The sequence below is a fragment of the Scyliorhinus torazame genome, chromosome 2, assembly GCF_047496885.1.
Source record: "Scyliorhinus torazame isolate Kashiwa2021f chromosome 2, sScyTor2.1, whole genome shotgun sequence".
Taxonomy (NCBI): Eukaryota; Metazoa; Chordata; class Chondrichthyes; order Carcharhiniformes; family Scyliorhinidae; genus Scyliorhinus; species Scyliorhinus torazame.
Genome location: NC_092708.1, coordinates 268,359,066 through 268,381,343, shown reverse-complemented (window position 1 = coordinate 268,381,343; position 22,278 = coordinate 268,359,066). Strand labels below are relative to the sequence as shown.

The following is a 22,278-nucleotide window of genomic DNA, read 5'->3' as shown; positions in this document are numbered from 1 at the left end:
CAACTGGGGGAGTCCGAACACAGTCAGTCCATTCCATTCAGGTCCGTGTGATCTGAACGGGTGCTCACACTATGTATGGGCTCTGTCCTATTCTTATTCAGAGTGCCTGCCTACTGGGCTCTCTGTGGCTTTCATAGGGCATTGCATTCTCGTGCAAAGTGTCCTAACTGTCCACAGTTGTAACACTCCTGTGGCTTTTGTGGGGGGCTGTTCCTGCCTTCGTTCACCCATGCGGGGCTCTGGTGCGTTTTCACCGCTTGGATGTCTGCTTCTGCCTGCTGTTCCTCGGGTTTCCTAACTGTGGGTTTGTTTTGTACAGACTGCTCCCAGGAGCAGGACAATCTTTTTAAAACCCATTTCTCATTGTGGGCTTTCTCTGAGGGGTCATAATTCGTACAGGCTTTTTGTCCTGCCTCTGTGGCATGGGAGATAAGGGTGCGGGTCCATTTGGCCATACCGTCTTGGGACAAACGGGCACGTTTTAAATTTCCAAAAACTGTTGTGAAATGAATCCACAGGCGTCCAGCAAACGCGGTGAGGTGTTCCGTCTTTTTCTGCCTGCACGTATTCAGGCCTTCTACGCGGTCACCTCTGTTGTAGCCGATCGCGTCTAGGACCGCTGCGTGCATCTCTGCAAGGGTGCCTCCTCCTACATTCTGTGGGTCGGGAAGGGCTGCTACGACTGAAGGGTCTACACTCAAAACTGTGAGCTTCACGCGCTCACGCTCATCCAGGCCGTACATGATCGCCTGCTGCTTTACTCTAGCAAAGAAGTGGTGGGGGTCTGAGGTGGGGAGGAACGGTGTGATTTTCTTGCATGCGTCACGTAATTGGGTCACGGTTAAGGGGGTGGTATAAAGAAATTCTGTATCTCCGTACGATGTGACTGTGCGGTGGGTGGTTACTGGATTCATTGATGCCTGAACTATCTGCTCTGTGGGGGGTTGGGGCGCTTTTCTCTTCTGGGGCTTTCCTTGCGCACATGTTCCCTGAACATATCTATGCGCGGTCTCATTTAATTCTTCCCAATCCGGGCTGTCTTCTGCATCTAACTGGGATCCAAAGGTGCTCTGGAATCCATTCTGAACTGAAAGTAAAGATTGCAGTTCTGCAATCTGCTTCCGGCACTTTGCGTGATCTAGTGAGCTTTGTCTGTGCTCTGTGGTGGTAGTATGGAGTGCTCGTAATGCTGCTTTCAGGTCACTCCACTGCCTTTGCAATGCCTCTACCTGTTTCTCGGTTTCCTCTCTTACCAGGACTGCACGTTGCGTGTCCTGATAGGCCTTTTCGTACTGTGTCTGGAAGCTGCTTAGGTGCGCCAGACAAGACTGGTGTACCCACTTGGCATCATCCACCTCTCCGTCCTTTGCTGCTAACTTCCTTCTCAATTCTATGTTCTCTCTCTCAACCTCACTTACATCGACTTTGCTCATTCGATGTACTCCTATCTCTTTACGGAGTGTCCGAACGACCACCTCTGTGCCTCGCAATTGTGCCAAACAGGACACGATTGCCATCGGCTTGCGAGCTTTTCCCAAGCTTTTCTTATGGATTTTGCTCAGGTTCTCCCACCAAGTATGCCCTATACTCCTGGGGCCTGTGTCCGCATTTTCACAGAATTCGCTCCAAAGGGGCCATCCTTTCCCTTTGAGGTACTTTCTGATTTCCTTTTCCCAAACGGGGCACTGTCTTACTCTACTGCTGGTCGCTGCGACCACAAATTCTTCGGGGTTCATGAGGCGTTGCATTGCCATCTTTCCTCTCTGAATACTTCTCTTAAAATATGGAACGAGGGGTATTAAGGCGGTGCTGTAATTACAGGTACGGCTTTCGCTATTTTCCGGAATACAAACTCCCGACAGTTTTGTTGCAACAAAAATCTATCAGTTTACCTTATAGCCCTGTTAGTTACACATGCATTACCACACTTCGGAATTATGAGGATTGATCAGAACTGCTTGAACACTTGTGGTTTTTCTGTTCCCAATTGGATTTCTAATTCAAATTTTGGGTTCTCCCGGAGTGGTTAAGCCAATTCTAGATCGGGTGCCGTCAGGATGTCGCCAGTAATATGTTGCTAACTTTTGGTTGGCTCTTAAATCGTAATTTGCTCTGTTTGTTTAACCTTTGCTCTGGAGTCGCCAGGTATCTTTATGATACCGCCACGAGGTTCAAGTAATGATCAATAACTCAACACACCAATTAGTAAGATTCAAATCAAAACACATTTATTATACACAGTAAATCACTACTCATGCATAAACTCTACTTTATAGACTATTCCTATCACTAAAAGGCCTATACTTAGCTTCGGACTGGCCCACCAGGTCAGGGAAACAAATGGCCTTTCGTTCAGGTCCTGAGTCTGCAGGATTCAAAAGCTGGTATGGACTGGTAGCTAGGAGCGCCTATCTCGTAGCGAGCGTTGACTTGAGACTTACTTGGTTGGCGGCAGCGAGGCAGGTCACTGTAAAGGGTTGGTTCGAGCTGCTGAGTGACCCTGTCAAAGAAGGACGATCTGAACTTGGGGGGCTTTACTTTATCGTCCCCAGGGGCTTCGCGCCCTTCGGGGCGGACCCCGTACCTGGTTCCAAGTGATTGGACTGCGTTCCGATCACTTGGATCGATTTCTCCAATACTGGAGTTGTTCCCTGATCGTTGGGCGGTCCCTAAATGTCCGTTGGCCTTCCTTTGTCTTGGCTCCTGCTGGCGCCGAGGAGTCTGGCTTGGCTTTATTCACCTTAACTGTTGCAATTGTGCCTTGGAATCGCTCATTACTATGCAGATGGCTGCTGGTTTCAGTGCTGTCTGGTTGTTTTGCAGTTTTCAATATACATGATTTCTGTATTTGCTAGTCTTTGCCTGTGTTGGCTGAATTTCCCTTCAGTCTTTGCAGTTCTCCATTTTAAGTCAGGAAGTGGCCAACCCAGGTGGCTATAGCATGAAAGTTGGGAAATAAAGACACACACAGAAACAGAAGCTAAAGAGAGATCGAAAAAGACTGAAAGCGCAACAATAAAATATTGAAACAGAGACAGATCATATTCTGGCATATTGTGCTGCAGGAAATTGGCACGTGATATTAAAAGTTTTGCGTCATCCACTTCATTAATTTAGATAAACAGAGGCAAAAAGCATAAGAGGGAGCGAGAAATTTGCACTAGGTGATAGTCAGGCTGTAGGTATTGGGTACGTCCATCCTAAATATCAATCAAAGCCATAGAGCACAGACAGCGTACATTCACCAGGATGATTCCAGGGATGGGAAACTATAGTTAAAAGGAGAGACTTGAGGTACAAGACTGTTCCCACTTAAACAGAGTGGAAGTAAAGGGGAAATTTCATGAATGTCTTTAAAATGAACAGCAGTTTTGGTAGTGAGCAGGTTTCCTCTGGTGATGGGGGCCATCAATTGACATTTATCACAGAGTGAGGAGAGGGGAGAGTTTTACTTTACTTCCAGGGTTGTTAGAAGCTTGGAGTCATCAGGCGGGGAGATTCCTTAAGGAAAGACTGAATAAATATTTCAAGATCATATAGGGGGATGGTGGGATCAATATTAGGTTGGTGCAGTAAGCCAATGCTGCAATGATGGGCTGAATGGCCTTGTTATATGGTGAAGTGGTATGGTTTTTCATTTTTAAAAATATTCTCCTCAGTTTTCACATTTTCTCCCAAATGTACACCCAACAATAAACAATAATCAGTAACAAATGTCAATCCCCATAACAATAATAATGATCCCATCCTCCCACCAAACCCCAAACATTAGCCCGCATGTTTACATAAACAAATGACAAAAAGGAATCAAGGATCACCCATAGTCACCCTTAATACACACAGTCTCCCTCCCCCCCCCACATGCCCCAACTAATATTCGATGTTATCCAGTTCTTGAAAGTGTATAATGAATAATGCCCATAAATTGTAGAACCCCTCCATCCTTCCCCTCAGTTCAAACTTAACCTTCTCAAGAGTCAATAATTCCAACAGGTCCCCCCGCCACGCCAGGGTGGAGGTTGCTCTCCAACCTATCAGGATCCGCCTTCGGGCGATCAACGAGGCGAAGGCTACAACATCTGCCTCCGCCCCCGTTTCCAACCCTGGCTGGTCCGACACCCCGACTTATGAGCTCCGGGTTTTGGGGGGGGGGGGGTCCAATTTCACGTGCACCACCTTAGAAATTACCCTAAAAACCTCCTTCCAGTAATCCTCTAGCTTTGGACAGCACCAAAACATATGAACGTGATTAGCGGGGCCCCCCCGCAATTTTCACACACATCATCTACTCCTTCAAAGAATCGGCTCATCCTCACCCTCGTCAGGTGTGCTCTGTATACCACCTTCAGCTGTGTCAGCCCCAACCTCGCGCACGAGGTGGAGGCACCTCACACTAGAACCCCATCTCCATATCCTCTCCCAACTCTTTCTCCCACTTTGCTTTGATCCTTTCCAGTGGTGCCTTCTCCTCTTCCAAAATAGCTCCATAAACCGCTGGCACTACCCCCTTCTCCAGTCCCCCTGTCGTCAGTACCTCCTCCAGCAATGTGGAGGCCAGCTCCAACGGGAAGCTCTATCTCCTTTCTGGCAAAATTTTGAACCTGCATGTATCTAAACATTTCCCCCTGCTTCAGCCCATACTTCGCTTCCAGCTCCTTCAATCCTGCAAACTGACTCCTAAGAACCAAATCTTTTAATGTCTGAATCCCCTTATCCTCCCATTTCAAAAAATTTCCATCCCACCTCCCTGGCTCAGATCTGTGGTTCCCCCGAATCGGCATTTCCCTTGACCCTGCCCCCAACCCGAAGAGTTGGCGAAACTGCCTCCAAATTCTCAATGAAGCTATTATTACCGGACTCCCGAGTATTTCCCCGGGGGCTATCGGGGGTGGCGCTGATGCTAGTGCTTTCAATCCCGACCCCCTGCACAAACTTTCCTCCATTCTGACCCACTGGGAATCAACCCCTCTGACCCAGCTCCACACCTTCTCCACATTCGCCGCCCTGTAGTAATACATCAGGTTCAGAAGACCCAAACCCCCTGCCTTCCCCTCTGTAGCAGTACCTTTCTAACTCTGGCCACCTTCCCTCCCCATATGAACAAAGTAATCCTTCCCTCAATCTCTCTGAAAAAAGCCTTTGGCAGGAAAATCGGCAGGCATTGAAAAATAAACAGAAATCGCAGCAACACGTTCATTTTAACTGCCTGTACCCGACCCGCCAGTGACAGAGGGAGGCTGTCCCACCTTGCCAGATCAGCTTTCACTCTCCCCACCAAACTAGAAATGTTGTACATGCAAAGCCCCCCCCCCCCCCCCCCCCCCCCGGACAACCTGCACCCCCAGCTACCTAGGTGAGTCCCTGCCCTACAGAATGGCAGCCTACCCACCCCTGCCCCCACCTCCAGCCGAGACACCACAAAATACTCACTCGTCTAGGTTTAGTTTGTACCCAGAGAAAGGCCCAAACACTCGAAGTAGCTCCAATATTCCCCCTATCGACACACTCGGTTCCGACACGTATAACAGCAAGTCATCTGCATACAAGGACACCCTATGCTCTATCACCCCCTGCACTAATCCTTTGCATACCCCAAAATTTCTTAATGCGATGGTCAACGGCTCAATCGCGAGTGCAAACAGCAAGGGGGGACATAGGACATCCCTGCCTAATCCCATGGTGGAGAGAAATGTATCTCGAGCTTGTAGCCACGTAAAATGGCCGCGTTCCGATTAATCTGGCCAAAACCCAGTTTGAAATGGCTAACCCGAAAGACTGCTGGGGAAAGCAGCCAACGAGACACAAGCAGGCAGCTGCAGACAGTATTGCATATTCGGCTCTGGGGAAGTTAGCCCAGATCGATACTCAGGGCTACCAACAGCCCATCAACCCAGGTATTTGCAGTTGCATTCAGGACTGTTTGCAGCCCATCTATTCAGACATCCACAGTTAAATTGGCTATCCCCGGGAACAATTGCAACATTAGCAATTGAATACCGGGCCAGACCTGTCGGCGCCTGCAGTGGCCGAATCAAAGACAGGTGAGCGCCCACCCCCCGATCGAGGAATCGCCTCACCATTGGACACATCGACCCCAGAGATTGGGGACAGATCCAATCACTTGGGACTCAGGGTCAAGGGCCGCCCTGGGAGGCAGGAAGCCCCTGGGCCCTATAAAAGTGAGGGTCCAAGTTCAGATCTCTCTCTCTCTCTCCTCTTCGCCCGCTCGAGACCTTCGCAAGAACAGCAACCGGCAACAGTAAGTTTGAATCCAGCGATCGCTATCCGGTAGAGACACCTAGCCACCGACCTGTAGCAGCCTTTTGAATCCTGCGGGCCAGATCTGATTGGACAAGCCATTCGTTTCCCTGACCTGGTGGGCTCTTCCTAAGTTAAGTATGGGCCAGTAGTGATAGGTTTATTATATAGAAAGTAGTATTAGGGTATTAATATTGCTTGTTGTATATAATAAATGACCGTTGTTTTAATCCTTACTAAACGGTATGCTGTATTATTAATCATAACCTGAACTTGAATCACGTGGCGGTATCATAAAGATACCTGGCGACTCATGAGCAAAGGTGACGTAATCAGAGCCAATAGACTAAAGCTAAAAAGAGCAACAAGCTGATGTTGTTTGTGCGGACACTCACCCTCGGCTCCTTGTATAGTAGATTTACCCAGTTCACAAATCTTGGTCCAATCCCAAACCCGCTCCAGAATTGCCATCAAGTACCCCCATTCTACCCGGTCAAACGCCTTCTCAGCGTCCAATGCCACAACCAACTCTGTTGCCTTCTCCTCTGCCGGTGCCATAACGACATTCAATACCCTTCTAACGTTTGAAAAGAGCTGCCTCCCTCTCACGAACCCCGTCTGATCTTCACCTATCACCTTCAGGAGGCACTCCTCCAGCCTACCCGCCAGTATCTTCGCCAATACTTTTGCATCCACATTCAGAAGTGATATGGGCCTATACGACCCACACTCCATCGGATCCTTATCTTTTTTTAGCAACAGGGAAATCGATGCCTGCCCCAACGTTTGTGGCAACACCCCCTTCCCTATTGCCTCTTCAAACATCCCCACCATCAGCGGTGCCAGCTTATCCTTGAATTTTTTTATAATATTCCACCGGAAACCCATCCGGCCCTGCCACCTTCCCCGACTGCATCCTCCCAATCGCATCTTTTATCTCCTGCTCCACTATCGCTCCTTCTAATGTAGCCCTGTCCCCCTCCCCTAACCTCGGGTACTCCAATCCATCTAGAAATTCCTCCATTTCACGGTCTCCCCCAGATGGCTCTGACCTGTACAATCTCATAAAATTCCTCAAAAATCTTGCTAATCAGATCCGGAGCCACCACCAACTTCCCTGCCCTATCCCTCAACTGAACAATTTCCCTTAACGCTGCCTCCCTCCAGAGCTGACCTCCTAACATACTCCATGTTCGTAAACTGCACCCCTTGCTCGTCCCAGTTGGCGCACCGCCTTCCTGGTAGATAGTCGGTCAAAGCTCGCCTGTAGTTCCTTCCTCTTTTCCCACTTCACTGGCTCCCCATCTTCTGCATACCTCCTATCTACCTCCAACATCTCATCTATTACCCTCTGCCGCTCCAACCTCTCCTCTTTATCCACCCTGGCCTTAAACAAAATCACCTCACCCCTCACCACCGCCTTTAGAGCCTCCCAAACAACCGCCTTCGACACCTCACCCATACAGTTGAAACCTACATATTCCTCAATTACCTTTTCAATTTTGTCACAGAACCCTTGGTCCCCCAAAAGTCCCACATCTAATTTTCACCCCGGCCTCTGAGCTACCCCCTTCTCTAGCACCATATCCACCCAATGCGGAGCATGATCTGACACTGCAATTGCAGAGTATTCCGACCCCTTGACTCCAGCCAGCAAAGCCTTCCCCACCACAAAAAAGTCGGTCCGCGAGTATACCTTACGGGCTGCTGAGAAAAACGAGTACTCCTGTTCCTCGGGTGCAGAAACCTCCAACGGTCCACCCCTCCCATTCCCACCATTAGCCTGCCGCCTCGACCTCCGTTTGGCTCCGCCCCCGCTGCTCCAACCTCCGCGCGCGCTGGGCCCGACGGCTCACCACCAGCCGCCCGACACCCGTGCGGGATTCCTCGCCGGTTTTCAAACCGGCCCCGCTTGATGCCCAGGACTGCCCCAAAGGCCGACAATAATCGGGGGAGAGAGCGAAGAATCGGGGAAACCCCCGAAAGCGCTGCAAACAGTGGCCACCGGTGGGAGCTCCACTCGATGCGGCCGACCCGCTCGCAAACGCCACCGGAAATCCCAGTTATATGTTTTTCAAGCGCCACACATGATTCCGGTAATATTTTCCGGCAGACCTTTTTGGCAGCATGGTTAGAGAACAGTTTACAAGCAACATTGCAGGTGATGTGCTAGTGTTATTAACATTGTCACTCCTGACACCATTTGTTAATTGAATCAAACACTTTATGAATCAGAGGTAGGGAATTAACAGTTGAGGAAAGCTTGAACAAACGGTCTCAGCTGTAGTGTGTCTTTAAAAATGGATTTAGAGTACCCAATTTTTCTTTCCCAATTAAGGGGCAATTTAGCATGGCCAATCCACCTACCCTTCACATCTTTTTAGGTAGTGGGAGTGAGACCCATACAGACACGGGGGGAATGTGCAAACTCCACACGGACAGTGACCCGGGGCAGAGATCAAACCCAGGTCCTCAGCACTGTGAGAGAGCAGCTCGAACCACTATGCCACCATGCTGCGTTTTCAACAGTCGTGTTACAAGGAATACCCACGTCATTAGGGAATTGTATTAGTCAACTGGCTATTAGCAGTGACCGTAGATTTGAGAGTGACACATATAGAAAAATAGAACAAGAATTAGCAGAAAACAAGAAACACCCACAATGAATGACCAGTTAATCCGATTTTGTTGGTTGTGAAGTAAAACGCTTGGCCAAGATAAAGAGAGCTTTCAGCTCTTCATGTAATACCAATTGGATCTGTAGCATCCACTTTAACCGTTGCAAGAGGCAAACCGGATCTCTTGGGGGGGATAAGGTGGAGAAGTAGGCTGCAAGTGTTGGGTACACTGGATAAGTGGGGCTTGTTCAAGGATCAGCTACTGCGTGTTCTTGATAAGTATGTACCGGTCAGACAGGGAGGAAGGCGTCGAGCGAGGGAACCGTGGTTTACCAAGGAAGTGGAATCTCTTGTTAAGAGGAAGAAGGAGGCCTATGTGAAGATGAGGTGTGAAGTTTCAGTTGGGGCGATGGATAGTTACAAGGTAGCGAGGAAGGATCTAAAGAGAGAGCTAAGACGAGCAAGGAGGGGACATGAGAAGTATTTGGCAGGAAGGATCAAGGAAAACCCAAAAGCTTTCTATAGGTATGTCAGGAATAAGCGAATGACTAGGGAAAGAGTAGGACCAGTCAAGGACAGGGATGGGAAATTGTGTGTGGAGTCTGAAGAGATAGGCGAGATACTAAATAAATATTTTTCGTCAGTATTCACTCAGGAAAAAGATAATGTTGTGGAGGAGAATGCTGAGCCCCAGGCTAATAGAATAGATGGCATTGAGGTACGTAGGGAAGAGGTGTTGGCAATTCTGGACAGGCTGAAAATAGATAAGTCCCCGGGACCTGATGGGATTTATCCTAGGATTCTCTGGGAGGCCAGGGAAGAGATTGCTGGACCTTTGGCTTTGATTTTTATGTCATCATTGGCTACAGGAATAGCGCCAGAGGACTGGAGGACAGCAAATGTGGTCCCTTTGTTCAAAAAGGGGAGCAGAGACAACCCCGGCAACTATAGACCGGTGAGCCTCACGTCTGTAGTGGGTAATGTCTTGGAGGGGATTATAAGAGACAAGATTTATAATCTAGATAGGAATAATATGATCAGGGATAGTCAGCATGGCTTTGTGAAGGGTAGGTCATGCCTCACAAACCTTATTGAGTTCTTTGAGAAGGTGACTGAACAGGTAGACGAGGGTAGAGCAGTTGATGTGGTGTATATGAATTTCAGCAAAGCGTTTGATAAGGTTCCCCACGGTAGGCTATTGCAAAAAATACAGAGGCTGGGGATTGAGGGTGATTTAGAGATGTGGATCAGAAATTGGCTAGCTGAAAGAAGACAGAGGTTGATGGGAAATGTTCAGAATGGAGTACAGTCACAAGTGGAGTACCACAAGGATCTGTTCTGGGGCCGTTGCTGTTTGTCATTTTTATCAATGACCTAGAGGAAGGCGCAGAAGGGTGGGTGAGTAAATTTGCAGACGATACTAAAGTCGGTGGTGCTGTCGATAGTGTGGAAGGATGTAGCAGGTTACAGAGGGATATAGATAAGCTGCAGAGCTGGGCTGAGAGGTGGCAAATGGAGTTTAATGTAGAGAAGTGTGAGGTGATTCACTTTGGAAGGAATAACAGGAATGCGGAATATTTGGCTAATGGTAAAGTTCTTGAAAGTGTGGATGAGCAGAGGGATCTAGGTGTCCATGTACATAGATCCCTGAAAGTTGCCACCCAGGTTGATAGGGTTGTGAAGAAGGCCTATGGAGTGTTGGCCTTTATTGGTAGAGGGATTGAGTTCCGGAGTCAGGAGGTCATGTTGCAGCTGTACAGAACTCTGGTACGGCCGCATTTGGAGTATTGCGTACAGTTCTGGTCACCGTATTATAGGAAGGACGTGGAGGCTTTGGAGCGGGTGCAGAGGAGATTTACCAGGATGTTGCCTGGTATGGAGGGAAAATCTTATGAGGAAAGGCTGATGGACTTGAGGTTGTTTTCGTTGGAGAGAAGAAGGTTAAGAGGAGACTTAATAGAGGCATACAAAATGATCAGGGGGTTGGATAGGGTGGACAGTGAGAGCCTTCTCCCGCGGATGGATATGGCTGGCACGAGGGGACATAACTTTAAACTGAGGGGTAATAGATATAGGACAGAGGTCAGAGGTAGGTTCTTTACGCAAAGAGTAGTGAGGCCGTGGAATGCCCTACCTGCTACAGTAGTGAACTCGCCAACATTGAGGGCATTTAAAAGTTTATTGGATAAACATATGGATAATGGCATAGTGTAGGTTAGATGGCTTTTGTTTCGGTGCAACATCGTGGGCCGAAGGGCCTGTACTGCGCTGTATTGTTCTATGTTCTATGTTCAACCGTAAACATCTCATCCAAAGGGTGGCATCTGCAACGGTCCAGTGATGCCGATTGTTTTTGGCTTTCTGCTCATCCTCCTTCATCAGCTCCTCCAAATATATCTTGCTGACTGCCTTCGCAGAAAATGGCAGATTCCTGGCAACATCTGACAGAAAGGGCTCCACCTCCTCAAACGCACACTTGCCTCCAAACTTCATTACACATCGGCTATACTTGACTGGAGTGACATTGTGATCAATGGCCCCTTTCCCACCGCCCATTCTCTGACATAGTCCTTTGCATGCAATGGGTTTGTATGGAGCATTCACATGCCAGCTAGCAAACATGGTTTTGGCATCCATCCACTGGTTAATAGTAAGGCACATCAGTTCAAAGTTCCCAGTGAATATAACCACCTCCAAGAGCTACAATGCTAAACTGCCCTTGGTGAATGCAGTAGCCTCTGTTGCTGAACCGCAGATGTCTCCCAGTCTTTTCATCCAGTTTCTTGTAGATGGGGACTTTATTAAGGAATTTCAGCTTTGGCTTCTCCGGAATAACCATGTCATCATAACAGGGAGGATGCTCATGTGTCTTTAGTCCAACAGTGGGAACCTGATATAGGCCTGAGTTGTTGCTGATTCCCGGGCAGACAACGCCCAGGCGTCAGGGCAGATAGGCCATGGTGGTGCCTCACTCAAACCATCCCGGAGAGGAGCCCTCCTCATCAACTCTAATCGTTACATCCTCGAAGAATTCCAGTAGATTTTTCAAGTATGATTTCCTCTTCATAAATCCACGCTGACTCTGCCCGATCCCGCCACTGCTTACTAAGTGCTCTGCTATAAAATATTGGATAATGGACTTTACAATTTTCCCCACTATCAACAGGCTTATTAGTCTCTAATTCCTTGTTTTCTCGCGGCCCCCCTTTTTAAATAGTGGAGTTACATTAGGTACCCTCCAATTTTTAGGAACTGTTTCAGAATCCATAGAATCCTGGAACAACCACTAATGCATCCATTATTCTACCGCCACTTCCTTACGTACATTGGAATGCAGATTGTCAGGCCCTGGGGATTTAACAGCCTTCATTCCCATCAATTTCCCTGCCACTATTTCTCTACTAATATCGATCTCCTTCAGTTCCTCCCTCTCATGAAAACCCTGTGTTCCACAACATTTCTGGTACCCTCATTTGTGAAGACAGAACCAATGTATTTAGTTGCTCGGCCATTTCTTTGTCCCCCGATATAAATTCCAATTTCTGACTGCACCAATCTTTTTCTCTTCATATACCTATGGAAACTTTTACAGTCAGTTTTCATGTTTCCTGCAAGTTTATGTTCTTATTCTACTTTCCTCTTCTTAATCAATCTCCTGGTCCTTCTTTGCTGAATTTTAAACTGCTCCAAATCCTCAGACCTGTTGTTTTTCTTGGCCAATTGATATGCTTCTTCCTTGGATCAAATATTATCTCCAATTTCCCTTGTAAGCCATGGATTAACCACCTTTCCTGTTTTACTTTCGTGCCAGATAGGAATAAACAATTGTTTCAGTTCCCTCATGAGCTCCTTGAATGTTTGCATTGCCTATCCACAGTCACCCCTTTAAGTAATGTTTCCCAATCAATCATAGCCAACTCATGTCTCATATCGTCACAGCATCCTTTTATTAAGATTCAGTACCCTAGTCTCAGAATCAACTACTTGACTCTCCAGCTTGATAGAAAATTCTATATTATGGTTGCTCACTCCCAAGGGGTCTTGCACAACTAGATTACCAATTATTCTGTTCTCATTACACAGGACCCAGTCTAGGATGGCCTATTCTCTAGTTGGTTCCTCAACATATAGGTCCAGAAAACCATCCCATATACATTCCAGGAATTCCTCCTCTCCGGCATTTCGACTAATTTGATTTGTCCAATCTGTATGCAGATTAAAATCACCCATAATTAGGACGGTGAGCGGGTGGTGAAGATCAAGGAGAACTGGGAAGCGGAGTTGGGAATGGAGCTCAATTGGAGAGTATGGAGTGAGGCACTGCAAAGGGTAAATAGATGCAAGGATGAGCCTGATACAGTTTAAGGTGGTGCACAGGGTGCATATGACTCGGGCAGGAAAGAGTGGGTTATTTCAGGGCGTATCAGATGAGTGAGAGGTGTGGGTGGGGGCCAGCGAATCACGTGCACATGTTTTGGGGTTGCAAAAACTTGGGACGGTTCGGGGCGGAAGTGTTCATGGTCTTAGCCAGGATAGTGGAGGAGGTGGAGGACCAGGATCCTTTGGTGGCGATATTTGAGGTTTCAGAAAAGCCTGAGCTCATGGAAGAGGAGGAAGGCCGATGTCGTGGCCTTCGCTTCTCTCATTGCACAGCGACAAATTTTGCTGGAGTGGCGGTGGGCATCACAACCGGGGGTAGCAGAATGGTTGGGTGACCTGTACGACTTCCTGTGGTTAGGGAAGATAACGTACGAATTAAGGGGCTCAATGGGGGAGTTTGAGAAAAGGTGTCTGATGTTAGAGGAGCTATTTGTCGCAGTGCAGTGGGGGGCATCACCACTACAGTTTGTGCGTCTAAGTACAACACCCACTAACGGTTTTGCGCTTGTGCCATGTTACTCAGCTTGACCCATTCAGATTCCACATTGCCGGAGCTAATATCCTTCCTCACGATTGCATTAATTTCCTCTTTCACCAGCACTGCAACACCACTACCTTTTCTTTTTGTCTGTCCTTCCTAAATACTGAATACCCCTGGACATTCAGTTCCCATACCTGGTCAACCTGCAGTCATGTCTCCGTAATCTGGATTATATCATATCTGTTTACATCTATTTGCGCAATTAGCTCATCCTCTTTATTACAAATGCTCCGCGTGTTAAGCCATAGGGCCTTTAAGCTAATCTTTTTGACACGAATTCCCGCTCCCAATATTTTTCACTGTGGAATTCTTTGAATCTGACCCTTGATTTCTCTGCCCTTTTTGCCTTTTGTTTTTGTTCTCGTTTCCTCCTCTGACTTCTTGCGTAGGTTCCCACTCCCTTGTCATTTTAGTTTAAACCCTTCGCAGCCACTCTAGCAAATATTCCCCCTAGAACATCACTCACGGTCCTGCCCAGATGTAACTGGTCCAGTTTGTACTGGTCCCACCTCCCCAGAACCAGTCACAATGCCCCAGGAATCTGAAACAGTCCTCCTCACGCCATCCCTTCAGCCATGTATTCATCCGGTCTATCCTGCTATTTCTATTCTTCTGACGGGTACATGGCACTGGTAGTAATCCTGAGATCACTACGTTTGAGGTCCGACTCTCAACTTTCTTCCTAACATGACTTGAAGCAACTGAATCAAGTCCAAAACTGGAAACAGATACAACAAGCCTCAACGGTTATATAACACCTCATTACACTGGAAATCCTAAATACTCCTCTGTTCAAACATAACTTTTTCAATTTTTCCTAAGAAGCAATCAGATGGTGAGGGTACAAGTACCTTTCTCACTATAACACTATATCATCAGCTGATTTCTGACAAATAGGCTGCTGTTGACCCCATACAGCTTGACGTGTTGAAATGCCGAACAATCTGAGAACCCGACAAGCTGGCACAGCCCCAAATCACAAACAGCTGATAATGACTAATCATTCAGATCAAACTATCGATCTGGGACCTATGCCACATCAGATTTCACAAGTGCCGACGGTATTCAATTGGTACTATGGAGTAACAGAGATGGGCTCCCATTATTGTTACGCAAGTAACCCCAGTGCATCTGTACACGAATATCAGATATGGCTCAGGAACCAACAACCCTCTCATATATTAAGCAGAGCCATGTGTAAGTACTAGAAAGCTGCAGTTCTCCAAGGGGATAAATTCTTCAGAGAAGATAAAAATCAGAAACAGGGTGAGAATTGGAAAAACACCTCTCTGTCACATATTTACTTCCAATGTTCAGCATTTGTGCATTCAAAATACTTCCAAAGGAACCCATGTAACCACACTGCATCACTTTAGTGGGTCGGTGCAGACTCGATGGGCCGAATGGCATCCTTCTGCACTGTATGGTCTATGTTACAACAAAGGGCAGCAGGGTGGCACAGTGGTCAGCATAGCGCCAGGGACTCAGGTTCACTACCGGCCTTGGATGACTGTGTGGAGTTTGTACGTTCTCCCCGTGTCTGCGTGGTTTCCACCGGGTGCTCCGATTTCCTGCCACAATCCAAAGATATGCTGGTTCGGTGGGGTTACGGGGATAGCGTAGGCTAGGTAGTGCGCTCTTTCAGGGGGTGGGTACAGACTTGATGGGCCAAATGGCCTCCTGCACTGTAGGGATTTTATGAAACAAATTCAGTCTCAAGCTGGATCATACATAACATCAACTGTGCTATTTATATCAACTCCCCATTCATTCAGCAAGACACTGCATGCATCGCAAAGGCCTTGCCCTGAAAAAAACTGCACCTTTAAACATAGTAAAATGCCCAAAGGCACTTAGGACATGGAGTATAATCAGACAGAATTTGGCATGGAGCCACATAGAGATATTAGGGCAGGTGACCAAAAGCCACTTAAAAGGAGGAGCATTTAGGGAGAGTTACAGAGCTCTAGGCCTAGGCCAGCAGTGATGACTCGAAAGGAAAAAGGAATGTGCAAGAGGACAGAATCAGCAATGGTGCATTTAATGATGTTACAGAGTACATGTCCTGTTAATGAAGACAATGGATCAGAAGCCCAGCTCAGGGTCAAATAGGATGACGAGGATGCAAACAGTCTGGTTCAACCAAAACAATGAGCAGGGCAGAGAGATGAAGTCGGTGGCTAGTAAATAAGGTACAAAGAAAATGGTTTTACTCTTCCCAAAATTCAGTCAGAGGCGATTTCTGCTCATCTAATAGTGTCAGAAAGGCAGCAAGACAAAACCTTTAATACAGCACACCTTCAACATAGAAAAATCTCGCAAGGATGTTCTCAGAGGGACAAAGAAATATATGGGTGCCAAGCTAAAGGAGGAAAGATTAAGAGGAGCAAAGATTAAGAGGAGCAAGTAAAGGACTGGTTAAAGAATTAAGTTGTAAGGAGATATGCTAATGAGTTGAGGGGGTTTGAGAGAGAAATTCCAATGGTTGAGGCCAAGGCAACTGAATGCTCAGTCACCAATGGTGGGCAAAAGGGCAGCACGGTGGCGCAGTGGTTAGCACTGCTGCCTCACATGCCGAGGTCCCAGGTTCGATCCCGGCTCTGGGTCACTGTCCGTGTGGAGTTTGCACATTCTCCCCGTGTTTGCGTGGGTTTTGCCCCTACAATCCAAAGATATGCAGGATAGGTGGATTGGCCACGCTAAATTGCCCCTTAATTGGAAAAAATGAATTGGGTACTCTAAATTTAAAAAAACAATGGTGGGCAAAGAATGCATGGACGTATGAGAGGCTGGAATCAGTGGAACACCAGATTTCATGAAGGTACTGGGAGGGGAAAGCAGTTGTAGATCTAGAGGAGGATACAGTGTTGTGATGCTGTGAAGGGTTTTAAACACAAAAGAATTAATTTGAAGCATCAGAGAGCGAAGCCAGGACTTGGTGCGGGATAGGATATGTATAGGATATTGGCTGAACTGAAATAAACAAAGCATGGAGGATGGGATTAGTCAAGTCTGGAGATGACAAAACATTGATAAAGGTTTCAGCAGATGGGCTGAGGAAATGGTGAAATCAAGCAATGTTTGTGATGGAGAGTATAGCTCAGCCAGTTCAGGGTCAAATGTAACTCAGACATTGCAAACTGTCAGCTTTAATCCAAAACAAGGGAAGGGGGATGGAATTTGTGGAAAGAGTTAGAAATTTGAGGCGGGGGTCAAAGACAATGGTTTCAGTTGTCCCAGCTTTTAAACTGGAGGAATTTCCGCATCCCAGTCCGACAAGAGGCAACAGTGGCATTGAGGGCATTGGTGGAGAAGGATACCTGGGTGTAATCAGCATAAAATTAGAAGCTATGTTGGAACGACGTAAGGGGCAGCATGCAAGTGAAGAGGGGGAGTCAAGGAATGATCTTTTGGAAAAATCCTTAGGTAGAGGTGCAGTGGGAAGACAGGCTATCAAAACATAACAAGAAATAGGAACAGTTTTCCATTTGTCCCTTTGAGCGTGCGCCACTATTCAACAGGATGATTGATGGCTGATTTTCTACCTCAATTCCATCAATTTCCTTTGTGCCCCCAAAAAAATCGATCAACCTCTATTTTGAGTGCACAAATCAGCATCCACAATCTCCTTGGCCAGATAATTCCAAAGATTCACAACCTCAGTGAAGAAATTTCACTCCCCCTTCCCCCCCCCCCCATAGTCATAAATAGCCAACCCTTTATTTTCAGACTGTGACCCCATGTTCTAGATCCACAACCGGGGGAAACATTTCCTCAGCATCTACCCTGTCAAGCCTTTTAGAAATGTTCTAATCTTTAATTCGATCACCTCACTCATTCAACAACAATTTATACTTATACAGCACCTTTAAATGTAATTAACATCCCACGACTGTTCACAGGAGCATTATAAAATATATGACACCAAGTTACATAAGGAGATAAGAGGTCAGATGGTTTTAAGGAGAGTCTTAAAAGAGGAAAGCAAGGTAGTAGGCGGAAAAGTTAAGGAAGAGAATTCCAGATCGTAGGATCTAGAGTAGGTGAAGGATGGCAGCAATGGTGGAATGATTAAAATTGGGGGATACTCAATATTTCACAATTAGTTGATGGCAGATATCTTAACGGTTTGTGGGGCTGGAGGGGATTACAGAAATAGGAGTTGCAAAGCCTTGGACGGATTTAAAAGTATAAGAATTTTTCAATGGAGACATTGCTTGAACTGCAGCCAGCAGATCAAACATTCAAGTGGTGGGTTTCTAAATTCTGGGCGGCACGGTAGCACAGTGGTTACCACTGTTGCTTCACAGCTCCAGGGTCCCAGGTTCGATTCCCGGCTTGGGCCACTGTCCCCATGTCTGCCTGGGTTTCCTCCGGGTGCTCCAATTTCCTCCCACAGTCCAAAGATGTGCAGGTTAGGTGCATTGTCCAAGCTAAATTGCCCTTAGTGTTCATAAAGGTTAGGTGGAGTGACTGGGGGATGGGGTGGAGTTGTCCGTTTAGACCCGAATAGCCTCCCTCTGCACTATAAATTCTATGATTCTACCAAACGCTAGGAAATGCAGGCCTAGTCTACACAGTTTTTCCTCAAAGGACAGTCCCCTTCCCGCAGGAACCAGTCTAGTGAACCTATGTTGCACTCCTTCCAGGGCAGCTATGTCCTTCCTTAAGAAAGGAGGAGACCAATGGCCTGTATAAACAGGAGACTGTACAAACATAAGACTTATTTACCAATACTTCAATTTCTTTACAGAAACACTAGCAAAGGGGAAAAGACATTAGTGAAATATGGTGTGGGCAACAAAGTCAAATGACGAGGTAGATAGACAGGGATACCCTGTTTGCCCGAGCAAAGGGGTCAATTACCAAAGGCACAGGTTTTGGGTGACTGGTGGAAGGATTAGATGGGGCACGAGGGAAAAACTTCTTCACCCGGTGGATGTTTAAAATTGGCTGCCTGGTTTGGTGGTGGAGGCAGAAATCCTCAGCTCATGTAATAGGTACCTGGATCTGCACCCATCATGCTCTAATCTGCAAATCTGAAAGGTGAGATTAGAATGGGCAGCTAGATTTAAATATTTTCAGACAGCGCACACACAATGGACTGAATAGTCTCTGTGGCATAAATTGTCTATGTTTCCAAGCTGCGGATAAGGACAAACTGTCACAGCCACATATGTCACGTAACTTGATAAATGCCATTTCAGCAGTATGTTGTGGTGGAAACCAGATTGGAGGGATTAAACAAGGAATAGCAGGTGAGGTTGGGACATATTCAACAGTTTAAGAGGAGAGATTAGAGATATAGTGATATTTAGTAATAATTCACAACAAGAACTTATGGGTTGACACATTCAATCTCAAAAGGGACAGTAAGCAAAGGACACAATCTATCCCAGTGTGTCTGTCCCCCTCTAAACTATCTCAAAAGACCACAATGCCAGGCACATCCCCATCACCATTTGGTCACTCCTCTTTGTCACTGGTTCATGTCCCACAAATGCCACTCTACCACTCCCGTATATTCTCTTCCCCATGCCCACCACCCTCCACACCCACCATCTCCCCTCTACCAACCAATCCACAAATTTTGCAGTTGAGTATCTGCATTTGGGAACATTGCAGGCGTCAGCACACCCAAAGTGCAATGGGCTAGCCTTGTCCTGGGCAAACCACCTTCTTGATTATGGTTTCATCCCTGCCAATCCACCCTTGTTCCCTTCTCCCACCATAATTCCCTTCGCCTTCACCCCCCCCCCCCCCATTCCCTTCCCTTCCATTCAACCCCTCGCCCCTACCCCCCCCGGTTCCCTTCCCTTTACCCCCCCTCGGTTCCCTTCCCTTTACACAAACCCCCGGTTCCCTTCCCTTTCTCTCCCCACCCCCCAGTTCCCTTTCCTTTCACTCTCTCCCCCCCCGGTTCCCTTCCCTTCCCCCCCCCCCCCCCCCGGTTCCCTTCCCTTTACACACACCCCGGTTCCCTTCCCATTACCCCCCACCGTTCCATTCTCTTCACCGCCCCGTTCCCTTCTCTTCACCGCCCCGTTCCCTTCTCTTTACCCCCCGTTCCCTTCTCTTTACCCCCCCGTTCCCTTCTCTTTACCCCCCCGTTCCCTTCTCTTTACCCCCCCGTTCCCTTCTCTTTACCCCCCCGTTCCCTTCTCTTTACCTCCCGTTCCCTTCTCTTTACCCCCCCCGTTCCCTTCTCTTTACCCCCCCCCGTTCCCTTCTCTTTACCCCCCCGTTCCCTTCTCTTTACTCCCCTCCCCCATTCCCTTCTCTTTACCCCCCTCCCCCATTCCCTTCTCTTTATCCCCCTCCCCCCATTCCCTTCTCTTTATCCCCCTCCCCCATTCCCTTCTCTTTACCTCCCCCATTCCCTTCTCTTTACCCCCCTCCCCATTCCCGTCTTTACCCCCTCCCCCCATTCCCTTCTCTTACCCCTCTCCCCATTCCCTTCTCTTTACCCCCTCCCCCCATTCCCTTCTCTTTACCCCCCTCCCCCCATTCCCTTCTCTTTACCCCCCTCCCCTTCTCTTTACCCCCTCCCCCCATTCCCTTCTCTTTACCCCCATCCCCATCTCTTTACCCCCCTCCCCCATTCCCTTCTCTTTACCCTTCTCCCCCATTCCCTTCTTTACCCCCTCCCCATTCCCTTCTCTTTACCCCTCTCCCCCATTCCCTTCTCTTTACCCCCTCCCCCATTCCCTTCTCTTTACCCCCCCCACCCATTCCCTTCTCTTTACCCCCCTCCCCATTCCCTTCTCTTTACCCCCCTCCCCCATTCCCTTCTCTTTACCCCCTTCCCCCATTCTCTTCTCTTTACCCCCTCCCCCCTCCCCTTCTCTTTACCCCCTCCCCCATTCCCTTCTCTTTACCCCCCTCCCCATTCCCTTCTCTTTACCCCCCACCCCCATTCCCTTCTCTTTACCCCCTTCCCCCATTCCCTTCTCCCATTCCCTTCTCTTTACCCCCCTCCCTCCATTCCCTTCTCTTTACCCCCCTCCCCCCATTCCCTTCTCTTTACCCCCCTCCCCCATTCCCTTCTCCCATTCCCTTCTCTTTACCCCCCTCCCCATTCCCTTCTCTTTACCCCCTCCCCATTCCCTTCTCTTTACCCCTCTCCCCCATTCCCTTCTCTTTACCCCCTCCCCCATTCCCTTCTCTTTACCCCCTCCCCCATTCCCTTCTCTTTACCCCCTCCCCCATTCCCTTCTCTTTACCCCCTCCCCCATTCCCTTCTCTTTACCCCCTCCCCCATTCCCTTCTCTTTACCCCCCCCCACCCATTCCCTTCTCTTTACCCCCTTCCCCCATTCCCTTCTCTTTACCCCCCTCCCCCATTCCCTTCTCCTTACCCCCCTCCCCCATTCCCTTCTCTTTACCCCCTCCCCCCATTCCCTTCTCTTTACCCCCCTCCCCCATTCCCTTCTCCTTACCCCCCTCCCCCATTCCCTTCTCTTTACCCCCTCCCCATTCCCTTCTCTTTACCCCCTCCCCATTCCCTTCTCTTTACCCCTCTCCCCCATTCCCTTCTCTTTACCCCCTCCCCCATTCCCTTCTCTTTACCCCCTCCCCCATTCCCTTCTCTTTACCCCCTCCCCCATTCCCTTCTCTTTACCCCCTCCCCCATTCCCTTCTCTTTACCCCCTCCCCCATTCCCTTCTCTTTACCCCCCCCACCCATTCCCTTCTCTTTACCCCCTTCCCCCATTCCCTTCTCTTTACCCCCCTCCCCCATTCCCTTCTCCTTACCCCCCTCCCCCATTCCCTTCTCTTTACCCCCTCCCCCCATTCCCTTCTCTTTACCCCCCTCCCCCATTCCCTTCTCCTTACCCCCCTCCCCCATTCCCTTCTCTTTACCCCCTCCCCCATTCCCTTCTCTTTACCCCCCTCCCCCCAATCCCTTCTCTTTACCCTCCTCCCCCCATTCCCTTCTCTTTACCCCCCTCCCCCCATTCCCTTCTCTTTACCCCCCGCCCCCCCATTCCCTTCTCTTTACCCCCCCCCCGCCCCCCATTCCCCCTTCTCCCACCTCTCCCCTTCAAATCCCTGTGCCCCCTCCTCACCCCCAACCCGCCCCTCGGTGTCCTGTCCTCCCCCGCCACCATTGCCCTCTCCCCGGCCCCTCACCTGGTCAAGGTTCTCCTCGCTGCCGCTGTCGTCACTGTCCGAGTCGATGACGATCCGACCCTTCCGCTTCTTCACCATGGCGGGGCTGTGAGGGGCCTCCGACCTGCCCGGACAGACACAACCAGTCCCGCTGTCCGGCGGACCGACCCGACAGACTGAGTGCCGCTTTCTTTAAGGAAAGGACCAAGCCGGGCCGGGAGACTGAGCCCCGCTGTCGAAGAGGGGAAGAGAGTGCCAGACAGGGGCCGGTAGCTCCGCTATCAGAGCCGCGCTACAGGCCTCAGGCTCCAGTCGCACAATAACCCGAGGCCGCTACTGCGCATGCACGGGGAACCGACAGCGCCTCATTA

At 48.6% G+C, this 22,278-nt stretch overlaps 1 protein-coding gene and 1 pseudogene across 1 annotated transcript in view; both read right to left on the bottom strand.

Moving 5' to 3' along the window:
* The window catches only part of LOC140385590 (large ribosomal subunit protein uL16m pseudogene), a 40,160-nt pseudogene extending 26,701 nt beyond the window's left edge, over positions 1-13,459 (bottom strand).
* The window catches only part of rtf1 (RTF1 homolog, Paf1/RNA polymerase II complex component), a 115,774-nt gene extending 93,525 nt beyond the window's left edge, over positions 1-22,249 (bottom strand). Inside the window, exon 1 of the mRNA XM_072487066.1 lies at positions 21,929-22,249. Coding sequence (XP_072343167.1) covers positions 21,929-22,006 — 78 coding nt within the window. The 5' untranslated portion in view covers positions 22,007-22,249. The remainder of the gene's footprint in view (positions 1-21,928) is intronic.
* Positions 22,250-22,278: the final 29 nt, after the last annotated feature.